General features: G+C 37.2%; 1 protein-coding gene and 1 long non-coding RNA gene across 4 annotated transcripts in view; one reads left to right on the top strand and one right to left on the bottom strand.

Annotated features, from left to right (window-relative positions):
• Nucleotides 1-23,562, top strand: part of acot7 (acyl-CoA thioesterase 7) — a 113,677-nt gene that overhangs the window by 21,144 nt on the left and 68,971 nt on the right. For all 3 annotated transcript variants that reach the window (XM_082189469.1, XM_082189470.1, XM_082189471.1), the window contains 3 exons: nt 3,506-3,597; nt 5,154-5,268; nt 5,871-5,957. In XM_082189469.1, the coding sequence (XP_082045595.1) occupies nt 3,506-3,597; nt 5,154-5,268; nt 5,871-5,957 (294 nt within the window). The remainder of the gene's footprint in view (nt 1-3,505; nt 3,598-5,153; nt 5,269-5,870; nt 5,958-23,562) is intronic.
• On the bottom strand, nt 5,760-7,257 carry LOC309513564. Its single transcript, XR_014211466.1, has 2 exons — nt 7,128-7,257; nt 5,760-7,049 (listed from the first exon to the last, which is right to left on the bottom strand). It is a non-coding gene; the product is annotated as an uncharacterized lncRNA (long non-coding RNA).

The following is a 23,562-nucleotide window of genomic DNA, read 5'->3' as shown; positions in this document are numbered from 1 at the left end:
CCCTCGCATTCGTCTCTGTGTCACTGAGTGTAAAGCGCGAAAGGCGAAGCTTGAATTTACAGGTATGTCCCTCTTTGGCTAATGTAGTTTCAAGATGGAGGGGGCAACATGGCGACCGGCATTCGAACCCCTCACCCCTCACCCAACACATGTACATTCGATGGCAGATTATAAACTTACGAGAATACTTTATTACTTGAAAGAAGTAAATATACATTAATAAGCACATATATTTTTGAAAGAACTAAGTGTTTTTTGCTAAATATCAACTAAAAAAATTACACAGTGTAGCTTTAATCAAAAATATCTTAATTCGTGTTCCGAAGATGAACGAAGGTCTTACGGGGTTGGAACAACATGAGGGAGAGTAATCACTGACAGAATTTTCATTTTTGGGTGAACTAACCCTTTAATGCCGTTTTTAAGAGGAGCAGCGCCACTTCTCCTGTGTTCAAAACTCAACAGGGTGTCACGTGATTTTTGTGCATCTAACCTGGACATTGCCATTGCCAACATCAGACCAAATATGGCAAAATCATTTACTATGGTGATAAGCATATGGTGATTTTTCTTAAGTATTTAAGTATTTGAAATACTCTAAATACACTCCCTCAAAATATTTTGTTACAAACTACATTTTATTTTTTCCACACCTGCAAAATACAAATTACAAAATACACTAAAGTAATTAAATACGTATTTAAAATACATTTAATTGAAATACTGCCCATGTCTGCGTCTGTGTGAGGTAAAAGGACCCTGTGCTGGGAGCAGCAGCTTATTTGCATTTAAAGGAACGTACACAAAACTGTGCGTTTTTGCTCACCTTCAAAAAGTGACAACTTTAACATTTTATATAAAAATATCTGTGGGGTATTTTGAGCTAAAACTCCACATACACATTCTGGGGACATCAAAGACATATTTTACATCTTGTGAAAAGGGCATTATACCACCCCTTTAAAGGCTACTCCATCTCTAAACAAATTGTACAGCACACCTGCAATCACTCAAGGTTCTGTACGCACTTGTACTGCACAACGTCTTTTCTCTTGTATCTGACCAATGGCTCCATACTGAAACCAGTGATTAAAATGTTGGCTGGCAGCAATGGAAAATCTAAGATCGTAATCAAGACCAAACTACTCTGGTAGACGTAAGTCACTAAAAAAACATTTATTAGATCACTCTCAACAGACTTTTTTGTTATCTATAGTCAGCACAGTCTGTAAAAAGGAAATGTACATATTAGTAATTAGATAAAATAAAGTTGAATTAGCAGTGTAAATCAGCAAATAAAACCACCACTCTTCACAAAGTTGTTAGATGGAATAATGTTTGTTGCTAAGAGACAAATTTGTCAGATAATTGTTGGGTCAGAGTTTGACTAGATCTATAGTACCCTGTAAAAGCTATTTCCTTAAAAAAGCTATACCTTAAAAATGTCTTTCATTGGTGTAACCTAAGCTACTTTACTGTAGGTAGCTACACTACTCACTATAGTCATACTCTGAAGCTGGGGATTAATATTTTTATTATATTATATTATATTATATTATATTATATTATATTATATTATATTATATTATATTATATTATATTATATTATATTATTTTATATTATATTATATTATATTATATTTTTCTCTGTAGTATACTAGACCTAGATTTTACCCTGCACCAGACATTTAAAACTTTGTAAATCATGAGGTGAAAATGTAAAATATATTTACAATTAAAATTTTAGATTCTACATCAAGGATGGGCAACTTCGGTCTGCAGAGATTAGCTACCTCCAACCATATCATGCACACCTGAACAAGCTAATCAGTGTCTTCTGTATTATTAGAAAGCTAAAGGCAGGTTAGTTGATTTTTTTTTTTTTTTTTTTTTGGATCAGGGTTGGAGCTAAACTCTCCAGGACAGCGGCATTCCAGGACTGAATGTGCCTATTTTTTTCCTGTTGTACATTATATATTTTACAAACATTTTAAAATTCTACCTACTTCAGAACATTTCTGAGTATAAAGCAGTCGAGTTGCTGATAGTAAATCTACATTTTACACTTTTACTGTAAGAAAATATTATATATAAAAAAAAAAAAATTATATACTTATACTATGGTATCTGACTTCATCTGTCCAGTGAGAGAGCTATTTTTTGCCCATGATTCTTTGCTTGTGGAGAACATGTAAATATCCTGCTGTGTAGAACCATTAGACAAGCTGCTGTGGAAACCAATTAGAGAAGCCATTCTCTCGCCATGGTAGCCGCAGAATCCCTGCATTGTTGTCATAGCAACCGGCTTGTCTGGTTGACTTCAACAGTGTGTAAAATCAATGCAAATGATATTCCCAAAAGCAGTCTGTCAGAATTAATCCTCCTGTTTCTGCTGAATTGGTACAGTTCAGTCTTAAATAATTTGTTTTGTGTTCATAAAATGTAGAAGAAACAGCTTTTATTTATCCGCCATATTAGTCTCTGTATTGTAACCTTGCAACGTTTGTCAAAATTGGGTATCAAAATGGACAGTCTACGGCCCCATGCCACTAAGAGTTAAAAAATTTTAAATAGTTTCTATAGCATCCAGGCATTACTTAGAAAACAAAATGATTATGAATCTTAGTACTACTATCATTTCAACATTTACTATCTAACTTGAGAGGATCTCTCATGAGGGGGGGGGGGGGGGGGGTTATGCATAAATACAATGCAATGTATATTCCTAAAAAGTCAAATTATTGTTAATTTTAATTCTGTTCTCTTAAAATGTAAATTATTAGTTGCATATATGCGAAGATTACTTTTCCCATATAGTATGCTTTGAAGGAAACCAAACCTTAAAAATCTCAAGATTTTAGAATGCTAATTAAATCCAGAATTTCCTTATGTTTGGTGTGTCATTATCACACTCATTGATGGTTTCATTAATTCAAGGTTTGCCATTCTCTGTGACGGCCTTAATTGTGTACTTATCCGCTCAAGCACATAGTTTTCCTCTCTCAAATCTCTCTCGTGTCTAATAAACACAGCCTACCCAAAATAACCTCACTTGCTCTTTAGAGAGCAAACCAGCTTCACTATGAGATGCTGAAGTCTCCATGACAACACCAGAAACTTAGTGGCAACGTATCACGTCCCTAAGAGTTTTTTGGAAGATATGGTCTTTTCTGGTTATTGAACATTTTTCTAGTATATTTTTTGGCGGTAACTTTTTATGACCTTTTAAAAAAAATTATCTGCAGCTCCTGTGCTTTTTGGAGAACCTCAAATGCAACAAACTTGTTACAAATACTATAACTAGGGTCTCCTAGGGCCCCCTTTGGTTGAAATCGCTAGAGTCGTCACCATCTTTTGCCCCTTTAGCGATGGCCCTGTTTGCAATTACTATACTTTGTTTTACTTGACATCACTCTTTATGTCATAAATGCACTGAATTTGAAGAGATTTTTGAGTTCATATTCACTTCTGATAATGCTGATATTGTTTTTTTGCATTTTCATAGGTGCCAAAAAAGTGACCAACAAGGCAACGCTGTGGTATGTCCCACTCTCCCTTCAAAATGTGGCCAAAATCATCGAAGTTCCTCCTGTTGAGGTAGGAGTCTGTACATCAGTAAACACACTTGGGTCTCGTTCACTAAGCATGCGTACTTGGGCTGCACGATATTGAAGAAAAATGCGAGATGCGATAACTCATTAAATAATGCGATATTCGATATGCAATACGATAATGTGTGTAAAATAAACTTAAATTATCTTTAAAATATATTTCAAATTATATAACCTACATACGTGTTTCACATTCTTTTTGTGACAAGAAAACATCCCTACAACTTCTGAAAGTGAACAGCAGTGTTTTACTGTAGCATAAGTGTTATTTTAACATCAGTGTAAACCACAGGGTTTAGGGTTTCAGGTAGGCCTACATTAGGTTTATTTAACAGCAGAAACTGAATAATCAAATGTAAAAATAAACACTGCTTAGTTTTCACTGTATGAATTAAATATATAGGCTACTGGTTCTTATTAAAGCTAAGTTATTCAGTCAAGAGCAGTGAGTGATTTTCTCTTTGTCTTTTGTTCATGACCCCAGTTATTGCAAGCTGTTGCGATATGCATATCGCAATACATTTGCGATATTTTGATAATTTCGATATATTGTGCAGCCCTAATGCGTACCCACAAATTTGTGCGTGAAATCTGTGTAAGAACGTTTTCATGAACAAATGATGATCCAGCAAAAACCTTTGTACTAAAATGTATTCTAAATTTATGAAAAAATATATAGGAACAACTGAAACCACACGTTAGCAAAAAGCACTTACTCTGTGCGGCCTTATAATCATGTTAAAAAATTATATTTCATCTTAACACAGCTATAATTATATTATATTATATTATAAAATAATACAATTTAATTTAATCTTATACAGCAAAAGAGTAAGAAAAGCTGCTTTATATCTTCAGCTGGAAGGTTTCTCTGAATAAAGCAGCAGATTTATGCATATGTACAGCTGGCTAATCAGAGGTCTGTATGAAATGTTTATTGTGTTTGCACTGGTTTTGAGAATGGCTCACTTGGCATTGCTCGAGGATCTGGCGAGAGCGCGTCTGCAGAGAGCGACGAAAGGCTGTAAAGGAAAGGTTGCGCAGAAAGCCCTAATATGGAGATGGTTCATAACCATGTGCATGTGGTCACATTTAGAATCCTCCAAATTCACTAACATTAGAATGAGGATAAGAACAAATTCATGTGCATATGCACGTGTTGTGAATTAGGCTGTGATTTTTCGTGAGAAGTTCTGTGCATACAAATACGAAATAATCCACACAATTATTAGTGAATGAGACCCATTGTATCTTCTCTAAGGAGTGACATTAGAACATACAGATTGTATCGATTCAAATTTCAAGATTTATCTATATTTTATTATTGTTACTAATATTCACATATTTTCAAGTACAAGTAGTTTATATTAAAGTTATCTTGTAGTTTACTTCAGAATTTACAATTAGACATTACTCCAATGTTATTTTGCCAAATAACTTAGCTTATATTCACCAGCATTTGTCAATCTGGTTGACTTTCTTTTTACAAGTTAGTTACTTGTCAATCTGTCTGCTGAGCTGACATGTTTTTGTCCATTGCAGTACTCCAGCTCAGAGCAGGAGGAAGCAGGAAAAAAGAGATACGAGGCTCAGAAATTAGAGCGATTAGAGACCAAAGAGAGGAATGGTGAGATCATCATGACTGTCTCTCTTCCAGGTAACACTTCCTCCTTCATGTCATTACACATCCTTATCCTCATTGAACTCATGTTTTTTATGTGTTAGTGATCACATGGATTGACCACATCTGGGTCAATATTTAGCAGATGTTAAACATGTATCTTGCAAAAAGCACTGGCAATAACATGGTACAGTAATAGTATCAGGTGGTAATACAATGGTACTTTAGTTCCATAATATTGAATGATTAGAATAAGAATGTACCATGGTACTTTAAATGGTACTATTGTACCTAATCTGTATATTCAAAAACATGGTGTCTCTATAGTACATGTCCAACAAACATCATAATTCCTAAGCATGTTTAATATTTTAGTTTTATGAATAGAGTCTCATTTTGACATAATTGTATGCTATTTTGCTCTGATGCTGCACAGATAGACAGACAAAGGGTATGTATACATTTTATTTCCAAAGAACTATGAAGTTAATTGTCAAATAATACATCCAGGAGTATGTATGTATGTATTTATTTAATGTCTCAGGTAATGATTTTTTTTTGCTTGCAGATATTTATAGTAAATTATATTAATATGTGTGTATTTTTTAGTTTTTACTCCATTTTCTCTTTTTCTTTAGAGCCCTACACTGTTGCATTTAGTCAGTCAAGTCTGATCCACCTCGTTGGCCCATCTGACTGCACGCTGCATGGCTTTGTACATGGAGGTAATCAATTTAATAACACTTTTATGATTATTACACCTTATTATTTCTATTCAAACGGTTTTAAATAGTTCTGACAAAAGTGTTTAGAGTCATCGTAGAAACATGCTAACATTAGACTGTTGTTATCTACTGTGAATTTAAGTGAAGTCTCTGGTGCGCTATTTGTCTGCCATGTATGGGTGACCCTTGGTAAAGTTGCTTCCCATGACAAGAATTTCAAATCGGTCACTTGTGAGGTTCTATTTCAGTTAGAAATCTGTAATCTTGTTTAAATCCGAGAGTGGTCTGGTAGTAATTATAACTAAAACTTGGCAACCATCAGAACCATGTATGCATGAAAATTTACAAATGCATATGTGTCATATTTAACAGAACTTGGAAAATTATTGACTAATGGCAATGCTTAAGAAACTATTGGTCATACATTGTGTCTGTAAACTAATATATCTAATAGATTATTCAGACTAATAATAATAAAAAACGAAACAAAAGAGAATGGCATTTTCATTTAGTGCGTCATTCTATGTGTATGTAAGACTCTCTCGCTTTCTCTTTCTTTGCATGTGAGGGGGAAAAAAATTCATTCTAAATGAACAAATCATTTATGAGCGACCCATCACTAACACTCAATCAGAGTGTTCTAGTGTAGGCGGTCATATGATACAATACGCAGTGAAAATATATGTTCTAAACGTGTTCCTGTCCTCTAACACAGTCACTTGTGAGTGAAATCGAACAATTTTTTGCCAGTGGATAATGACAGACATTATTTAGAAGCCTTGAACAAAATGTAGTCGCATTTACTTGCAATGTAGAGGGTTAGCTGTAACCACCACTGCCCCATTTATACATGCATGACAAGAAGTCAACTCACTGACCTGAATGAGTTACATAAACACAAGAACTTCAGCAGCACAGTCCATGTAAATGCTGTAACAGGGAAAATGTTACACATACAGTTAAATCTAAACCTTAATTTTAGATCTTTACAATGTCTCCTACCAGACATTTTAATTTAATTTAATTTAATTTATTGCATTTTTTTTGCACACTAAGCTCAAGCCCAACAATTGAGGTTTTAAAACTGGTATGCTATATGCACACACACACACACACACACACACACACACACACACACACACACACACACACACACACACACACACACACACACACACACACACACACACACACACACACACACACACACACACACACACACACACACACACAGTGTATTTATCACATGTTTGTAAGAATAAGAAGAAAGGGAGGATAAAAGTAAAACTAGTGGTGCATCAATAATGTGAGAAAGGGAAAGCAGAACAAGAAATGGGAGGACGTCTGTAAATGACAGAACTGAGTGCTCACTAAAAACTACATCAATCACAGATCAGTAATTCAAGTTCATTTGATTCAGATGAGGCTGAAAGTGAGTGGGTGAAGTGTTTACTTTGTAATTAGTTCATTTCTGCCAGTTTGACCCATTGAGATTGATTTGTGGACTGACTGTGAGCATAATAGGCGGGCATTATTGCATTGTTAGGATAATCAGCCAGTTGAAGTGCAATGGAGACTGACTATTTTCTGTGTCTAGCAGTTCCCTCTCAAATTCATGACATGCTTTATAAGAGCTCACTGAGAAAACAATGATCTCCATGGAGGCAAAAGAGACATTACATTCCTCTGATATTTTATTTGCTAGTGTAGCTGTTAGACAGTGATATGTTAGGTATGTTTTATGCAACAAAAAATAAATAATATTTTATAATAAAGCAAGAAAACGCCCTTGCTAGTGACATGGATATCATACAATCTTGGAAGTGGACCATAACCACTATCCCAGAACACACTAGCATCCACACCACACCAACAACCACTCGGAAACACATTCGCAAATGCACAGCAACACCCTGAAAACCATTCACAACGCTAGCATTGCGGCTGCAAGTTTTGCATGAGCAAGCTCCTAGGTTTTTTTGTTTTGTTTTGTTTTTGAATTGATGCATGAAAGTACCTGGATGTGTTTTGATATTGATGATGTGTCGAATGAAGACTTGAGAGAAGTGTTAGTAATCACAGAATTCTATTAAATAATATAATAAATAATGACCTGGAGAAAGCCTGCAGTACATTTTATCGGCTTATTAATTTTTTTTTTTTGACAAAACATGAAATACACACATTAAATATACATACTCATTTACACATTTACATGTGGTAAAATAAAAAGATAAAATTATATGTAAATAATGTAAATATTTTAGTTGGTTATGACATTTGTTTGTGGTGTTATGTGTTATTTATTGTGCATTGGGTGGTGCTGTCACACTACTTAAAGGGATAGTTCATCCACAAATAAAAATTCTTTCATCAATTACAAACCTCATTGGATCTTTCAGAAGCTTAAACATGCTGGTGTGACACACAAGAATGAACCTCATTGGTTCTTGCTCAAGCATGCTTGAGCTTCCATTTATCAAATTTGAGTACTCCATGTATGTTCGCTGATCAATGAATAACAGCCTAAATTAAATCTGTTAATAATATAAAGTGATTGTGTCTCTTAAGAAGACTGATTAAACCGTTAGATTCATTTGGATTTCTTTTACAATCTCTTCATGAACGTTTTGAAGTGTCAGAGTTTAGTGTGAATACACTTTCAATCTCAGATTTCATTAAAAAACTATCTTCATTTGTGTTTCAATGATGAACAAAAGTATTTGGAATGACGTGGGTGAGTAACTGATGATAGCATTTTCATTTTTGGGTGGACAGTCAGCAACAAGATCACAGCACATTTCAGTTCTCACAAATATGCGTTCTGTGTCCTTCCGAGTTCGTTCTTTCAAGGTAGCATAGCAAGACCGTTCTCCACAAGAACTCAAGTCCATTCTTTGCATTTTTAAAATTGAGAAAAAGCCACACATAATCATAACAAGATATAACCAGCTGACAGAAATTTCCAGCTTATTCCAGGTCATCTATGCGTCGTCTATCACTGTAGCCATAATCCACCCTCTTTTCCATTTATATTTTATGGGAGAATATCCCTTTATCATCATGAATCTGGTTCTCTGAGACTCTGCCATGGAAAACTGTTGGATGACTAAAAAATTTGTGCTGTGCTTGCCCGTTCATACTCAATGCAAATGTGCTGTTATTATAATTATATGTAAATGCTCATTTTAGCAATGCAAAAACAGATCTTGCAATAGTTAAAACTCTATCATATTGTGAGATGGGATATTCATGTCCCTAGTCAGTCTAAGTATTTTTCAATAAAGCAACTCCCAGACTGATGTGGACAAAAGGTGTTTTGACTACATTGCAATTTAGGTAGGACAGATTCTAGGTCTAGGCGCTAGTTTATCATAAACATTTTATAAGCTTTATATTCTAACCGCTGAACACTTTTGGCAGAGGTTGCGTTTTTTAGCCTGAGGGTGGTGCTCTAATGTTGATTGACAGGCTTTAAGCACACACGAGTCACGGCACATGAGAATGCTATCTTAGAATTGCCATAATGTAGTGTTTGTTGCCTCTGAGAATTGCTTTAGAATATTACTAGTTGCAGAGGAATTCAAGTGAGAAAGAGTCACATCTATTCTCAAACATAAAACAAACACAACCAAACTATTCACATGAGCAGAATTAAACTAAAGGATTTATACTTTCATTAATTTGATATGTTGTTCGACATAGGAAGAACAGACATGCCAACTAGTTACTTACCTGATGCAGACTAATATACACATAGCTGAAGCAGATTGATAACGTCTTGGTCTGAAGCAAGGTTTACATAAGATAATGTTTAAATAAATAAGTGGGGCAGTCTGAAATCTGCCCCAATGGCTCTCAATTAGAGCGCACTGCAGTTCCATTTTTCACCACAGATTTACATTGGAAAATTTGTGGAGCACTGTAGAGTTAGTAAGAGTTCAGAGAACCGCTGCCCCGCTTGGTATCATAATACATGCCTGCCGAAGCCATATGTTCAATTTTAATATACCCTGCTCATTTTATGACTTAAAATAGTCTATAAAATCCGAAAAATATTTGTTGCAGAATGCTGAACACATTTACAATTTATTAATTGATTCCGTTTATTTAGAGATCATTGTTTTGGATGAATATTTTAGTGGGGCTCTGCCACAAAACAGCAAAAATTTGCAGAAATTATTTTATTTAGCCAAGAACATAACAATTTAAACTGGAACTTAGGTTCCCTTTCAGTCGTTCATGTTCGATGTAGTCGACTGAATGGGATCACGCTTAGGGAGCCTGTCATCTTCGAGTATTGTTAAAACGAGCCAATGCACACATTGGCGTGCAAGCTTTGCATCCACGCTCCGCCCCGCAGCGCGGGTATAAATACGGAAGTGGATGCACGCACCACTTGTCTTTCGCTTCAGAGCCGATCGGTCTTCGGTCCTCAAGAGTGTTGTTATATTACAACGAGCGAGTATATTGGTGCTTCTTCAGGAAGTCTCTCCCGGTGCTGGTGGTTCTACAGCATGAGTGCAGCGGTGGTCGCAAGCTTTCTGAGCTCTCAACTGCTGTTTTAACAGCATCACATTTCTGTTTGTGTTTGTTTGTCTGACGGCCTGTTGAGGGCGAAGAGAGTGAGTGCTTCACTGGTACAGGCTGCACCATCTCTGTCAGTGTTGCCGTGTTCATTCCCTTCTGTGCTCCGGCACTGGTGAGGGTTTTTTCATTTCCTGAAAGAGCAACACGGGTGTGTCTGCGTCTTTTTCAAGATGTCATTCCACCCGTGCGTTTCTGGATGCGGTCGTTCCCTGTCTGCCTCTGACAGTCACAATTGTTGAATCACGTGTTTGGGCTTACAGCATGCTGAAGCAGCTTTTGTGGATGGTTCATGTTCCCATTGTGGGAATATGACTGTCTCGGTGTTGAGGTCAAGACTCGCCTTCGTCCACGAAGGTGCAGTCCCCATTACCACGCCCCACCCTAGGGTGCCATGTGGGATGGGTGATCGGAGGATAGTGATGGAATTCACGCCCGGTAACCATTCTCTGTGGGCTCCTCACACCTCCATCACACCGCATCCGACGGAGTCCCCCGTTGAGCACGCTGGTCTCTCTGGAGCGACCAGACGTTTCATTCGGGGTCCCTCCAGATGACAGGATGCCGATTGAAGCATCGGAGGGTGAGCTCAGCTCTGGAGATGAAGACTCAGCTGCAGAGTTTAACGTTGCCCTAGCCAGATCCTCAGCTGTCAGCTATGCTGAAACGGGCCGCCAAGGCTGTCGGGCTCGAGTGGAACCCTCCACCGTGTCCCGCTCAGTCTCGGTTGGATAATTGGTTTCTCGGGGCGGGCCGTGCTGGTTCTCAGGCCGCCGTCCCAGTGCCTTCCTTTCCCGAAGTGCATTGGAGAGCTTACTACGTCATGGACAGCACCTTTTACTAACAGAAACTGCCTGGATAGCTCCTTCCCCCTCACTACCCTTGACGGAGGAGCGGTGAAGGCTTACGAGGCTATCCCTCCAGTGGAGCGGTCTGTCGCGGCACACCTGTGTCCGGCGGCCGCTGCATCTTGGATGTAGGATCCTCGTCTCCCCCCTCAGGCCAGTGAGCGCAGACGGAGACGGAGGCCATCCGGCACATCCTGCCCCGTCAGCCCGCTGCTGCCATCAGCCCGCCGCCGGTGGCAGTACCTCCGCCTGCTCGTCACGAGGCCTCAGCGCAGAGCCAGCCGCAGGCAGGCCGCCCAGCCTGTGTCAGACACTGCCAAGCCAGGTGGCAAAAGTAAGACCAAACGTCCCTGACACATTCAACCAGGGATGGGGGGGACGAGCTCTTCAGATGGTTACCGCTCCGCTGGCTCTCCAGAATCTAGCGGTACCCAAATTGTCAAAAGAGCAAATTCCTCCGTTCCTGGGTCCCAAGAGGGTCAGACTGGCGGTGTGCGATCCTATAAAGCCTTGCACCCATCAGTCCCCTCTTGTGTCGCCAGCCTGACTCAACTGCACTGGCACTATTGGATGAGAGTTGAACTGAGCTGAATGATGACATCATCTGGATTTTCTGCATCAGCTGTTTTATTGCTGAATTTAACAAATTTCATAATTGAATTGAGCTAAATCAACACTTAACTGACTTCAATTGAACAATTAACAGTTTTTAGAGCTGCTTTAAAACAGAATTAATTCTGTTTGGATCATTGATCATCATTTTCCTGTTTATCACTGTAAAGCTGCTTTGAAACAATTTTGTTTTTTTTGTTATAACCTCTATTATGTTAACATTATCTGGCATTAAATTATCGTTAGGTTTTGACAAGATTTTAGAAAGATGGCATTACCTACAACATGTACTCAAAACAATGGCTAAATAGCTAATTGGAGAACATTATTTGCTCTGTCCTTATTGCTAGGTGACCTACATCATGTTAGCTTTAAAGGAAAGTTGTTTTAGAGATGGAGCAAGCAAGTTATTGTCAATAAAGACATGTTGTTTCTTCATGATTCACCTATGCATTTTCTAAATAACGTCCACTGGTGAATCAAACATAATACTGTGGTAAATAAAACAGAATAAAAACTGATTTCATGTTAACTTTAAAGGCAAAATATGTGGATTAGAGCACTCATTTGGCATTGAAGGTATTAAAGGTCTGCATTAAGTATGAATTAATCTTTAGCTTTTTCAGAAGACTCCTTTGAGCATTTGGTATGGTGAGCTCTTAAACTGTTTTCTAGATCAACATGCAAATAATTTTCTCCTAGATTAGACAATTACCATTGTCCTTAAAAACAAGCAATAGAGCTATTGCTTTAGGTTTAATATCTCATTTACACGTGGAAAGAGGCTTCAGGACTGGTTCTGTTATTGTATGTCTTTTGTGTTTTCATTTTCACCTCATTGTGGAAACTCAGAGCCCAGAACTGTATTGTTTCCCCTTATTGCTACACGAATGTGATTTCTTTTCAAAGTGCTTTGTTTTTGCATAAATTTTGTGTCTTAAGAAAATATTATTACCTTATTGTAACATCCAAAAACTGCTTAAACAATTCCAAGGTGGTTTGCTGTTCTCAGCTTGTTTAAACTGATTTAACCTAACCAACAAGCACTAAAGTTCATTCAATTTTAAGTCCCTAACCCTATGTGTATCCTCAAGTTACACTTAAAAACACTAGTCTTCTTCCTATTTTGTACTGTGCATGTAGCAAACCTCCAACCTCCAAACATCTACAAAGTGACTGTGCAAGTTTGCGCACCAGTAAAAACATCAGGGATAACGAATGGCTCAATTACACAACTTATTATTCTGCTAACAAGGAACGTCCAGGATAGAAAACACTGAAATGCCTCCTGGCTGAGCTGGATCCATCAACAGCAAATGTCTGTTCTTATCGTCTCCTGCTCTAATCTTTTCCCTGCTGTTCCTGGCTAATGACGTTTTTGAGGATGGCATGATGGTGGCTAAAACTTATCTAATAATTTGCCCTTGCTGAACAGAAATTGGTATTAGACAAATTGAGCCATACTAAGGTAATTCTGTTATTGGTTAGTTGAAAAGGACAGAAGAGTTTACTCCAGGGGCAGCAGTTAAATTTTTATGTAAGATGATAAAGTGAGATAATAAAGTGATTTGAGTTATAAAGTGTGAGTTGAATGAAGGTCAGGGAATAAGCAAGTGAAACCTATCGTAGGCTGTAAATGCGTTTAAATGTTTATTGCTTGTTAACAGTGCAATTAAAACGATTTTTATTTAGTTTTGAATGGGGTTATATGTAATTCTACACACTTGGCTATAACATCTTAAAGGAGATGCGTGCAGTTTTTTTTTCAGTGTTAAGATTAGTCAGCCCAAAGTATATGAACTAGGGGTAGGGAAAATGTATTTCTTAGTTTCTGCATTTGCAGAATTGAATTGAGAATTGAGTGATATTGTTTCTAGTCATGATACAGGTTTGTGTTGCCTGACAATGTATCATCAGCACAGTTTGCAGTGCAGGCTGCAATATTAATAATATTACATGTTTTCTCTTTTAGAAATGCACATTTGACAGTAGCTTAAGTTGGGATGCATATGTAAATTTATGTTCATTAACAAAAACAGTAACTGTTTTTAAATCTGTAAAAATTTAAACAACCTCATTTTCATATGGCAAAATTTAAATGGCGGTTTGAGTTTTAGTAAATTAATTGAGACCGATCAGCCAGTAAATGCATCTGCTTCAGTAAGCTTGCGCTGCGCTGCCGTTTGAACTTTGAGCTGAGCGAATAAATGGTCCATGTGGCGTGCGGTTCAAATGAGTTGCACTGTTTCGTTTCCACTTGTGGCATTTAAATATTATATTGAACATTTATCGAACTCTTTATTTATGGTTTTATCGAGAAGAATTATATCTTGAAAATGATCGATTTATCGCCCAGCCCTACTCTTAGTATATGCTTATAGCCGAACATAGCATTTAAAAATATGCTCCATTTGATATTGTGCAGTTGATGCATGCACAGTAGAATGTTTTTTTCTTTGTCCAGTGTCTGTTGCTGTCCGGCTTTAAAACTAGTACTAAAACTAGAGTTGTTCCTAACCTCCACACACAGTCTTGTCAATGTAAGCATCAGTTGTTGTTGCTGCCTCCAGTTGTTTGTTTGTTGTTCCATCTCTTCCATTTCTTTACTGTATCAATATGGTAATCAGATTACTTTTCCCAAGTAACTAGTAAAGTAATGCATTCATTTCAAATTTACAATAAAATATTTGTTACTTGTTCAAATAAGCAACTCAAGTTACTTTGTTTTCCCATTTATTGACTTAAACCTCTCTTGTCCCCATGTTGAGAGAAATTGCTAGTAAGGTGCAGAAGTGTTGTGTGCGCAGGATCATCGAAGGATCGTTTCACTTTTGGTGTGAAAATTTAAATGATCATTTCACTTTTGGTGTGAAAGGGACTTTACATCTGCCACAAATAGGGATTTTAACTATTTAAAATATATATATATATATATTTTTTAAATGTATTAATAATTTTTTGTTATTAAAAACAAGAAAGTCCAGCCCAGGTGAGAAAAAGTAACGTGTAACATTACTTTCCATAAAAGGTACACAATTAGTTACTTTAAAAAAAGTAACTGTCTTTTGGCCATTGGCTTTTGGCTTGCTTAGTTGGGAACATTTAATTTAATATTCAACAATATTATTGATCAGTATTGTAACACATTACTTGTAAAATTACAATTATATTTCGTTTATATCACGGCTCGGCCAGAGCCGTTGAGCTCGGCAAAGCGGCAGTTTCCTCCTAATTTCTAACCGGTTCTCCTCCTAATCTCCTACATATCGCTTTAAAATACAGCATTCAAGAATTCAAGTGTGTCCGATCATATGCTCCAACTTGCGCATGTGATCTGCTATGTGCTCTTTCGTCTCTGATGGAAAGCAGATTTACACGGTCTGAATCGTTCCCTATCCCCTATATAGTGCTCTATGTGCCATTCACCATGTAGAAATAGTAAATGTTTGTAGAGTGACCGGTTTTAAGCACAGCTTCATTGTCTATTTATAGTGTAGGGGGCGGGATGCTTTAGATACTAGAGAGCATCTGATTGGACAGAAAATCTAATGAGAATCTGAAGTGCAGTGTGATGTCATCCAAATCATTGATCCAAATTAGGGCTGGGCGGTATATCGAGTTTGTATGATTTATCTATTTATTTTTTAGAAACGATATGGAATGAGGCAATACCGTTTATATCGATACAGTAGTTTGATACGAGCACATCTGAAAAATAGCGGAGGATGCATTGTGAGCTGCTGCAGTGAAAGTACATAATACAGTTTGTCCTAAACATGACAAAAGCTTCTATTAAGGGCTTCAAAATAACTGGGAAGATGTAATTAACAAGTTTAAAGATGTCTGCTCTGACAGATACTACTGTTGCTGACTGACAGATAAATCAAATTCAAGCTTCTGTGAATGAGCGCCGCCGCGCGCGTGCACACCAAACAATAGAATTGTTGCGCAATAATTCTGACTAAAATATACATATTGCTAAAATATTTGTTGTTGAAGACAATAAATGTGCCATGTGTAATCTTAAACCTACAAGTAAGTATATTTTTATGGGAGTGACCATTATAATGGGGTAATCAAATGCAGGCTAATATAATTAGTTTGTGCTTTTGTTTTTATTTTCATTTTTAGTTTAGCCTTTAGTCAATTTAAAACAAAAGTATTATTTTTGTTTTTAGATTGTAATGTTACAATGTTAGAATGTAATGTGATTTTAACCACCTTTTTGCACATAATATATTGCATAGCCTACATTACATTCACTATATTTGTTTCCATATCCGTCAATATCAACATTGTTTGTAGGATATCATCGGGCAGGATGTGACTTAAAAAAAAAAAAAAAAATACAGATTTTCTTTATCCAAATAGAAAAATGTAGAAAGTACCAAAAAGATATGATTTTTTGGCCATATTGCCCAGACCTAATCCAAATTGTTGGAAGTGAGAGACAGCAAGGTTTTAATGCTTATCTTCTAAATGCGAATTTTGTCATTGTTTTGGAGCACACTAGCTTATAGATAACAGTAAGGCTAACATATTCATACTAAAATCCAAAAAACTTGTATAAAGTATAAAAAAAATTATGAGAAATGCTCTTTCATGAGAAAGTATCATGAATTGACAACTCTTTATTTATTGGCAAGCAACAGGTGATAATCAGTTTAGAGCTTAACAAATATAGAATTCCTGTGAAATAAATAATAAAAATGAAAAACAGAACTGTCTTTATCAACAGACAGTAATCAAATGTAAAAAAAAAAAAAAAAAAAAAATGCATAGTCTTCACTATATACACTTAATCCTACTAAATCTACTAAAGAGCAATGAGGGATTTTCTCTTTGTCTTTTCTTGTTTGATTAAAGGACAAGTTCGGTATTTTACACTTAAAGCCCTGTTTACAGATCGTATCTGATGAAATAGAACGGTTAAGATTAAAATTTGGACACATGCTCCTGTCCCGAGAATTTTAGGTTTATTTCGCTTTTGTGGACCTATTTTGCCAAACGCATCACACCCGTGATTCTTCCGTTGAGAGCTTGAATAATAGACACTCCAGCCCAGTTGGTGGCGATAATGCACCTTTGCCAAATGCAAGCAAACCACGGGCATTTCATTGAATACACAGAAGAAGCAGAAGAAGAAGCGGCGGAGTAATACCGTAAAGGTGCTGCGGTCTCACAGCACATCCTATTAAGTCAATGGAGTTGGACAAACCTAATAAACCTAAAGACGAAAGACGAAATAAACCTAAAATTCTCGGGACAGCAGCATGTGTCCAAATTTTAATCTTAACCGTTCTATTTCATCAGATACGATCTGTAAACAGGGCTTTAAGTGTAAAATACCGAACTTGTCCTTTAACATCAACCCTCTGGGGTCTGAGGTGTTTTCTAAGTCCTGGAAGTGTTCTGACATGCCCTAACATTTGTGCTTATTTCTGTTACTTATAACATTGTACATGCGTGGTTTGTGAAAATAAAAGGCCATATAACCCATACTGAATATTTGTTCACAAGACTTTTGAGAACTGGATCTTGTAGCCTAGCACTTTTTCTTCAAAACTATGTGAAAATCATCCTGCCCACTCATTCACATAAAACACAATATATTGATTTAAAATTAAGAAATGTTTTGTGTCAGAAAGCCGGTATGCAGGGAGGCGTGAATGATCATGAAAATGTTTCACACCTGGGAAGACAAAGACCCCTCCCTTAATGGCCCTATCAGCTGAATAGGACTAGGAGAAAGAATGTGAGGAGATAAAAAAATATATAAAAAAATGTGCTTATTGATTGTTTGTATTTTATTTACAACACAGCATAATCCAAAAATACATAAAGGACAAAAAGGCACATTATTGAACACACTGATCTAAACACAGAGACTTTCTCTGTTTTTTTTTTTTTTTCTTTAGCCATGAAAATTGCCTTCAGTAGTCAGTGTTTTATTTTGCCATATTCATGTAGAAGCTTGCTGATAATAAAAAAAATTATAATAATGCATTACATTTATATAGCGCTTTTCTAGGTACTCAAAGCGCTTTTACATATGGAAGGGGGGATTTACTCAACCACTACCAATGTGCAGAACTGCGCCAGAACGCCCACCACACACCAGCTTATTGGTGAAGAGGAGACAGAGTGATAGAGCCAATCAGTATATATATATATATATATATATATATATATATGGGGATAATTAGGAGGCCATGATGGACAGAGGTCAATGGGCAAATTTGGCCCGGATGCCGGGGGTTAAACCCCTACTCTTTTTCCGAAGGACATCCTGGGATTTTTAATGACCACAGAGAGTCAGGACCTTGGTTTAACGTCTCATTCGAAGGACTGTGCTCTTTGATAGTCTAGTGTCCCCGTCACTATACTGGGGCGTTAGAACCTACACGGACCACAGGGTGAGCACCCCCTGCTGGCCTCACTAACACCTCTTCCAGCAGCAACCTGGTTTTCCCAGGTCGTCTCCCATCCAGGTACTGACCGGCTCAACCTATGAAGGTAAAAGATTAGCAAAATTCGAGGGCATGTAGATGTGAATTTGAGAACTTGTACAATAAATATTTGTACTTGTACGAGAACATTTACACTCACAGCTCCAATGTGAAAACCTGTAAAATAAAAATCTGTTGAATGTTGAAATTTACTCTCGCAGACAATAATCACAAACCTGTATTCTGAATTTGACATCTGAATCAGACAAGAAGTCACAAATGTGTAAAATGCCATTCACAGAAATACAATGACAGACACAAACTTGTAATATATATTTGTATTTATTCTTACATTCGCAGTACAATCTCAATTAGGCACTTGCAACTTCTCAAATCTGTCACTGCAATTTCAAATTTCGCGCCTTGACTTTTGCTACTATTTTCGCGATATATTAGGTGCAAAACTAACTTGTGCACTTGCAACTCAGTGGCGGCGAGAGAGAAAGGGGGGAGGGAGCGGGGGTGTTCAAAGGAGCCATTTTATTGGTTGGCGCCTAGCCAATGAAATGAGACTTCTATTGGACGCTCTGAAACGCTAACATGGCTTAATGCATTAGACTGATATTAAAATAAATAAATTATATTATCAAACTCAGTAAATACCATACTAATAATGCATACTACAGAAAATGACTAATTGTGATTTTCTTTTCTTTTTTGGTTAAAATTGTGATTTAAAATTCACAAAAAAATATGAAGAACACCAGGTTTGGCGTGCCTTCTTGTGGGGCTGCATAAAATAATAATAATAATAATAATACAGCTTTACAGAAAACGTATTTTTGTGGGGGAAATGCAGGCGGCCAATTTGGATCGCAATCTTCTAGCAGGCTATAATTTTTTATAACAATTTAAGTCTCGTATGAGAGCTCCGGTCTCACGCACGCGTGATCTTGCGTTATTTTCTTATCACTTCTCGCGTGTGTTTGGTGGTGAAACGTAGTTTGCGGACCAGACAGAAGTTGTCGCCGATTTTTTCTTTTGTAAAGTCATGCAGTGTGAAACCCCCTGTCGCAGATCCATCGTGCAGTGTGAACACACCAGCAACTGAATGTTACCCCAGATAGTCATGCAGTGTGAAAAGAACAGTGTCAAAAGAAGGCCCTTGCACACACTACTGAGTCTGAAATTTTCGTATGCGTTTTTTTGTATTCGTGATTCGGTGGCTTTGAATTGTCAAAACACCATTCAAAATGCTTGCTACGGATGCGAAAAACGCAGAAAATTGAACCCGATCCGAATTTTTTTATGACGGACGAAAGTTTCGGAGGCAGTATGCAAGCGTGATTGACATAACGTGAGGTCGTATTTATTTTTTAACGTGCGAAAATTTCGGATGCAAATTTCGGACTCAGTGTGCAAGGGCCTTTACCCGACTACTTTGAAAATCGTGCAGTGTGAACTCGGCATTAGGCTGGTGCGTTTGTGTACAGTTGTTCTTGCGTTCTGATAAAAAGTTAGAAACGGAGCCTCCCTTGCCTGTCGTTCTTCAGATGTTACAGTACTCTCTCAATATTCAAAGTGCAAACAGAGACCAAAACCGAGACCATAGCCACAACTAAAAAGTCCAGAGATGGGTATTGGGAGACAGACTATTGTATTCAGCCTAATTTGCGCATATCAGGGAGTTCGAGTTTCACTTTCGGATTCGCGATCGCGCGTACTCTGTGTATAGGGAGCGGTGGTGCTGAGCGCGCATTTTAAGATATGACATTTATCATAAAGCCCCGTTCACACTGCCAGCGACACGCAGCGACAAAGCGACATGATCCCATTCATTTCAATGGAGCGCTGGCGACTTCCAGCGACACGAGCGACAGTGACCGTTGGCGACAGAATGTGGGCGTGTCAAGCGACACGAGACGCGCAACAAAAGTTCAGAAATTTCAACTTTATGCAAATGAGAAGCGATTTTCGCGAGCGACAACCAATAGGAAAGAAGACTTTCAGAGGAGCTCAGCTCACGTTACCGTCTCGAGTGCAGGCAAGACAGAAGAGTTCGAGGGCGATTTCACTGTTTTATATGATTTGACTGTAACCACATACATGGATATAATAAAATGATGCATGGAAAAGAAACTGTCGACAGTCTCAGTGAGTTTAATTCACACATTTAGTTCGAGTGTTGTAATTATGATGCAAGTTTAGCACTGCTGCAGATCATTTTACAGTTTCCCCTGCATTATGTTGACTATTAGGGACAAGAAAATTTATTATTTGTCAAATTCGAATGACGTTTTAGTAATTTATGACAGTATGAGTTAATCTGTTGATTGATCGATCGTTAATGATTTAATCCACTGAACACTGCTGTGGTAATATAAAAACACTCTCCCAACAGCATACTGTTTCTTTTGAGCCTAAATCCTAGTCAAATTAAAATGATATAGTTGTATATATCACTTGTGATGGTATTTTGTATAGATATGGCCAGACGTGCAGTCTACCAGTCACATTAGAGCGACAGCACTATGAACGCCCACAAGCGACTTCACAGTACAGAGACTAGCGACACACAGCAACAAAATCGCTGGCAGTGTGAACGGGGCTTTAGTCTTGGCTCTGTTGTGCAACAAATCATCCGCCATCGTCACGCGATCAGTGAACCATGATTCCTGCTGCACTGTGTGCGACACGCGACTGCAACTCATACTGGATGAGTAGAGCAGATGTTTAATAGTTTACAATGGTTTTTATTTTTATGAAAATAGCCAAACGAAAGTGAAGGTGGTGCCGCGGTGGACATCGTAATGTAATGTGAATGTAGTGGTGGCATATTCTTATGCTAATTTCACCCTCACACTCAGTCATGGCAATATTGTGTAATGAGATCTCGTCACACCCCTAGTTATTTCAAATACTCGACTGATGTTATGAAGTGAGTTTGGAATAAAAACATGTAATGTTTGATGTGTTTTGCTTTTCAAATGCACATCTTAATTGACTCAAACTTACAGTGCTTGCAGAGACCATTCACTCTATGAAACATTTATTGTTTAGCACATTATAAACATCTACGTATTCACAAGCAGTTTTTTACAGTAAACACTGGTCTAAACATTCTAATATTCATCATGTTACATAAACACTCATATTACTTTTATATCGCACTGTGTTTTATAGTATAGAGCATAAAACGTAATTTTGTCGTAAATTTATATTTATTTAGCATTGAAAGGTTGCCTACTTGCCTATATTTCATATTACAAAATGTTTCCGTCAATTTCACACATTTTAGTCTGGCAATAGTCCAACTTGTAAAATGTGTGAAAGTTTATGTAACAATAACATATTACCTAATGTAAGTGAGAATAAATTACTTACCTCCACTGGATCAATCACGTTCTTGGGCCCAGCCATAGAAAAGGCCCAATCCACCTTAGATTTAAAGGGACAACAGAGGTTATAGGGGACATTAAAGTAATCACGCCAAACAGGAAAACTCATCTACTCACTAGTTCGCTTTCATAGCCTTGTTGTGTATAACTCACGTTCTTACAAAATATTCCAACTCGAACTTTCAGGGAAATGTTTTTTTAGTGACGACTAAAAGAGTTGTCTGAACCTTAGTGATTGTGACGCCATAATATCATGCGACCATATAGTTTATAGCCTACGCTTTGCATTTTGCTGCTGGCGATTTGTATTTGGGCTTCAAAATTCATAAAAGTTGTGTTCGTTTGTGAAGATTATTGTAATGAACAAAACATGTAAGAATCATAAACTTTTGTTGGTCACAGATATTTTTTTCCTGCAATAATCCAATAATCTAATACTTTTTATGAAAATATTGGGATTTTGTTGAGGGAACCAGGGTGATGCTAATTTCCGGCTTGGCCTGCAAAAATCATGTGTTCACTGCAGTGCTCTTTTACAAAAAAAAGTAAAAGTAAAATGCACAACAGTAATGTGAATTGGAGAGAAAATGTGCTGAACTGTCAAGACAATTTCACAATTCAAAATATCTTAATATCACTTTTCTAACTTTAGTTAGTGTGTAATGTTGCCGTTTAAGCATAAACAAAATCTGCAAAGTTATAAGGCTCAAAGTTCAAAGCAAAGGGAGATATTTTTCTTTTAAAGAAATTGCTTTTTAAGGACTACAATAAACGGCTGGTAGGGACTACACGACATTCCTCCTGGGTTAGTGACATCACCAACCCTAAAATTTCCGCCCCGGGAACAGGATTTATAGATTATCATGACAGAATATGCTAATCAATGACTAGAGGATAACTACACATAAGCTACAGTACATAAATTCATCAACTAACCATTCAGAAATGTCCTGTTGCATTCTACATGTTGTCACTTCTTCTTGAGTCTCTCCATCATTGTCTGACTCCCGTTTGAACATAAAAGGCTAAAAGTCTGTGTGAGGTAAAAGGACACAAGCTGTTGAAGCTCTGCCTTCTTTGCCGAGGGCAGCGGTTCATTTGCATTTAAAGGGACAAACACAAAAAATTGTGTGATTTTAACATGCTATATAAAAATATCTGTTGGGTATTCTGAGCTAAAACTTCACATACACATTCTGGGGACATCAAACACTTATTGTACATCTTGTGAAAAGGGCATTATACAACCCCTTTAATGGTACAAAAACAGGCATCATTTTCTTTAGCCAAAATATATTTTATGTTTGTTTGTGATTTTGGGACAAAGTACCCTGTTTTTATTAAATTGCATCAATATAATAAAAAACACCATAATAAATGGTAAAATAATAATCAGTAATCCTTTTTAATGTAGTTCATTGGCACAACTTTGATATTGTTGATATATAGACTTGTTGGTTTAGGTATGTGTTTTTTTTTTGTGTGTTTTTTTAGATTGAAAGACAGTTCAATCAGTCCCATGAGCAGACCAGTGCAACAGAAAATAAAATAACTAATTTCCCCCCAAGCTCTCTCTCACAGCTGTGTCTCTATGCAAGGACGTTTGGCTTATACACATGCGCACACACTTGCTCTCTGCCTTCACCGTCTGTTTCCACGTCTGCTTTTTCCCATTGTGGATGATGAAAGCAGACCAAAGCTACTGAATATC

Source organism: Leuciscus leuciscus (assembly GCF_965113295.1).
Source record: "Leuciscus leuciscus genome assembly, chromosome: 13".
NCBI lineage: Eukaryota > Metazoa > Chordata > Actinopteri > Cypriniformes > Leuciscidae > Leuciscus > Leuciscus leuciscus.
This window is presented reverse-complemented; position numbering and strand designations above follow the sequence as displayed.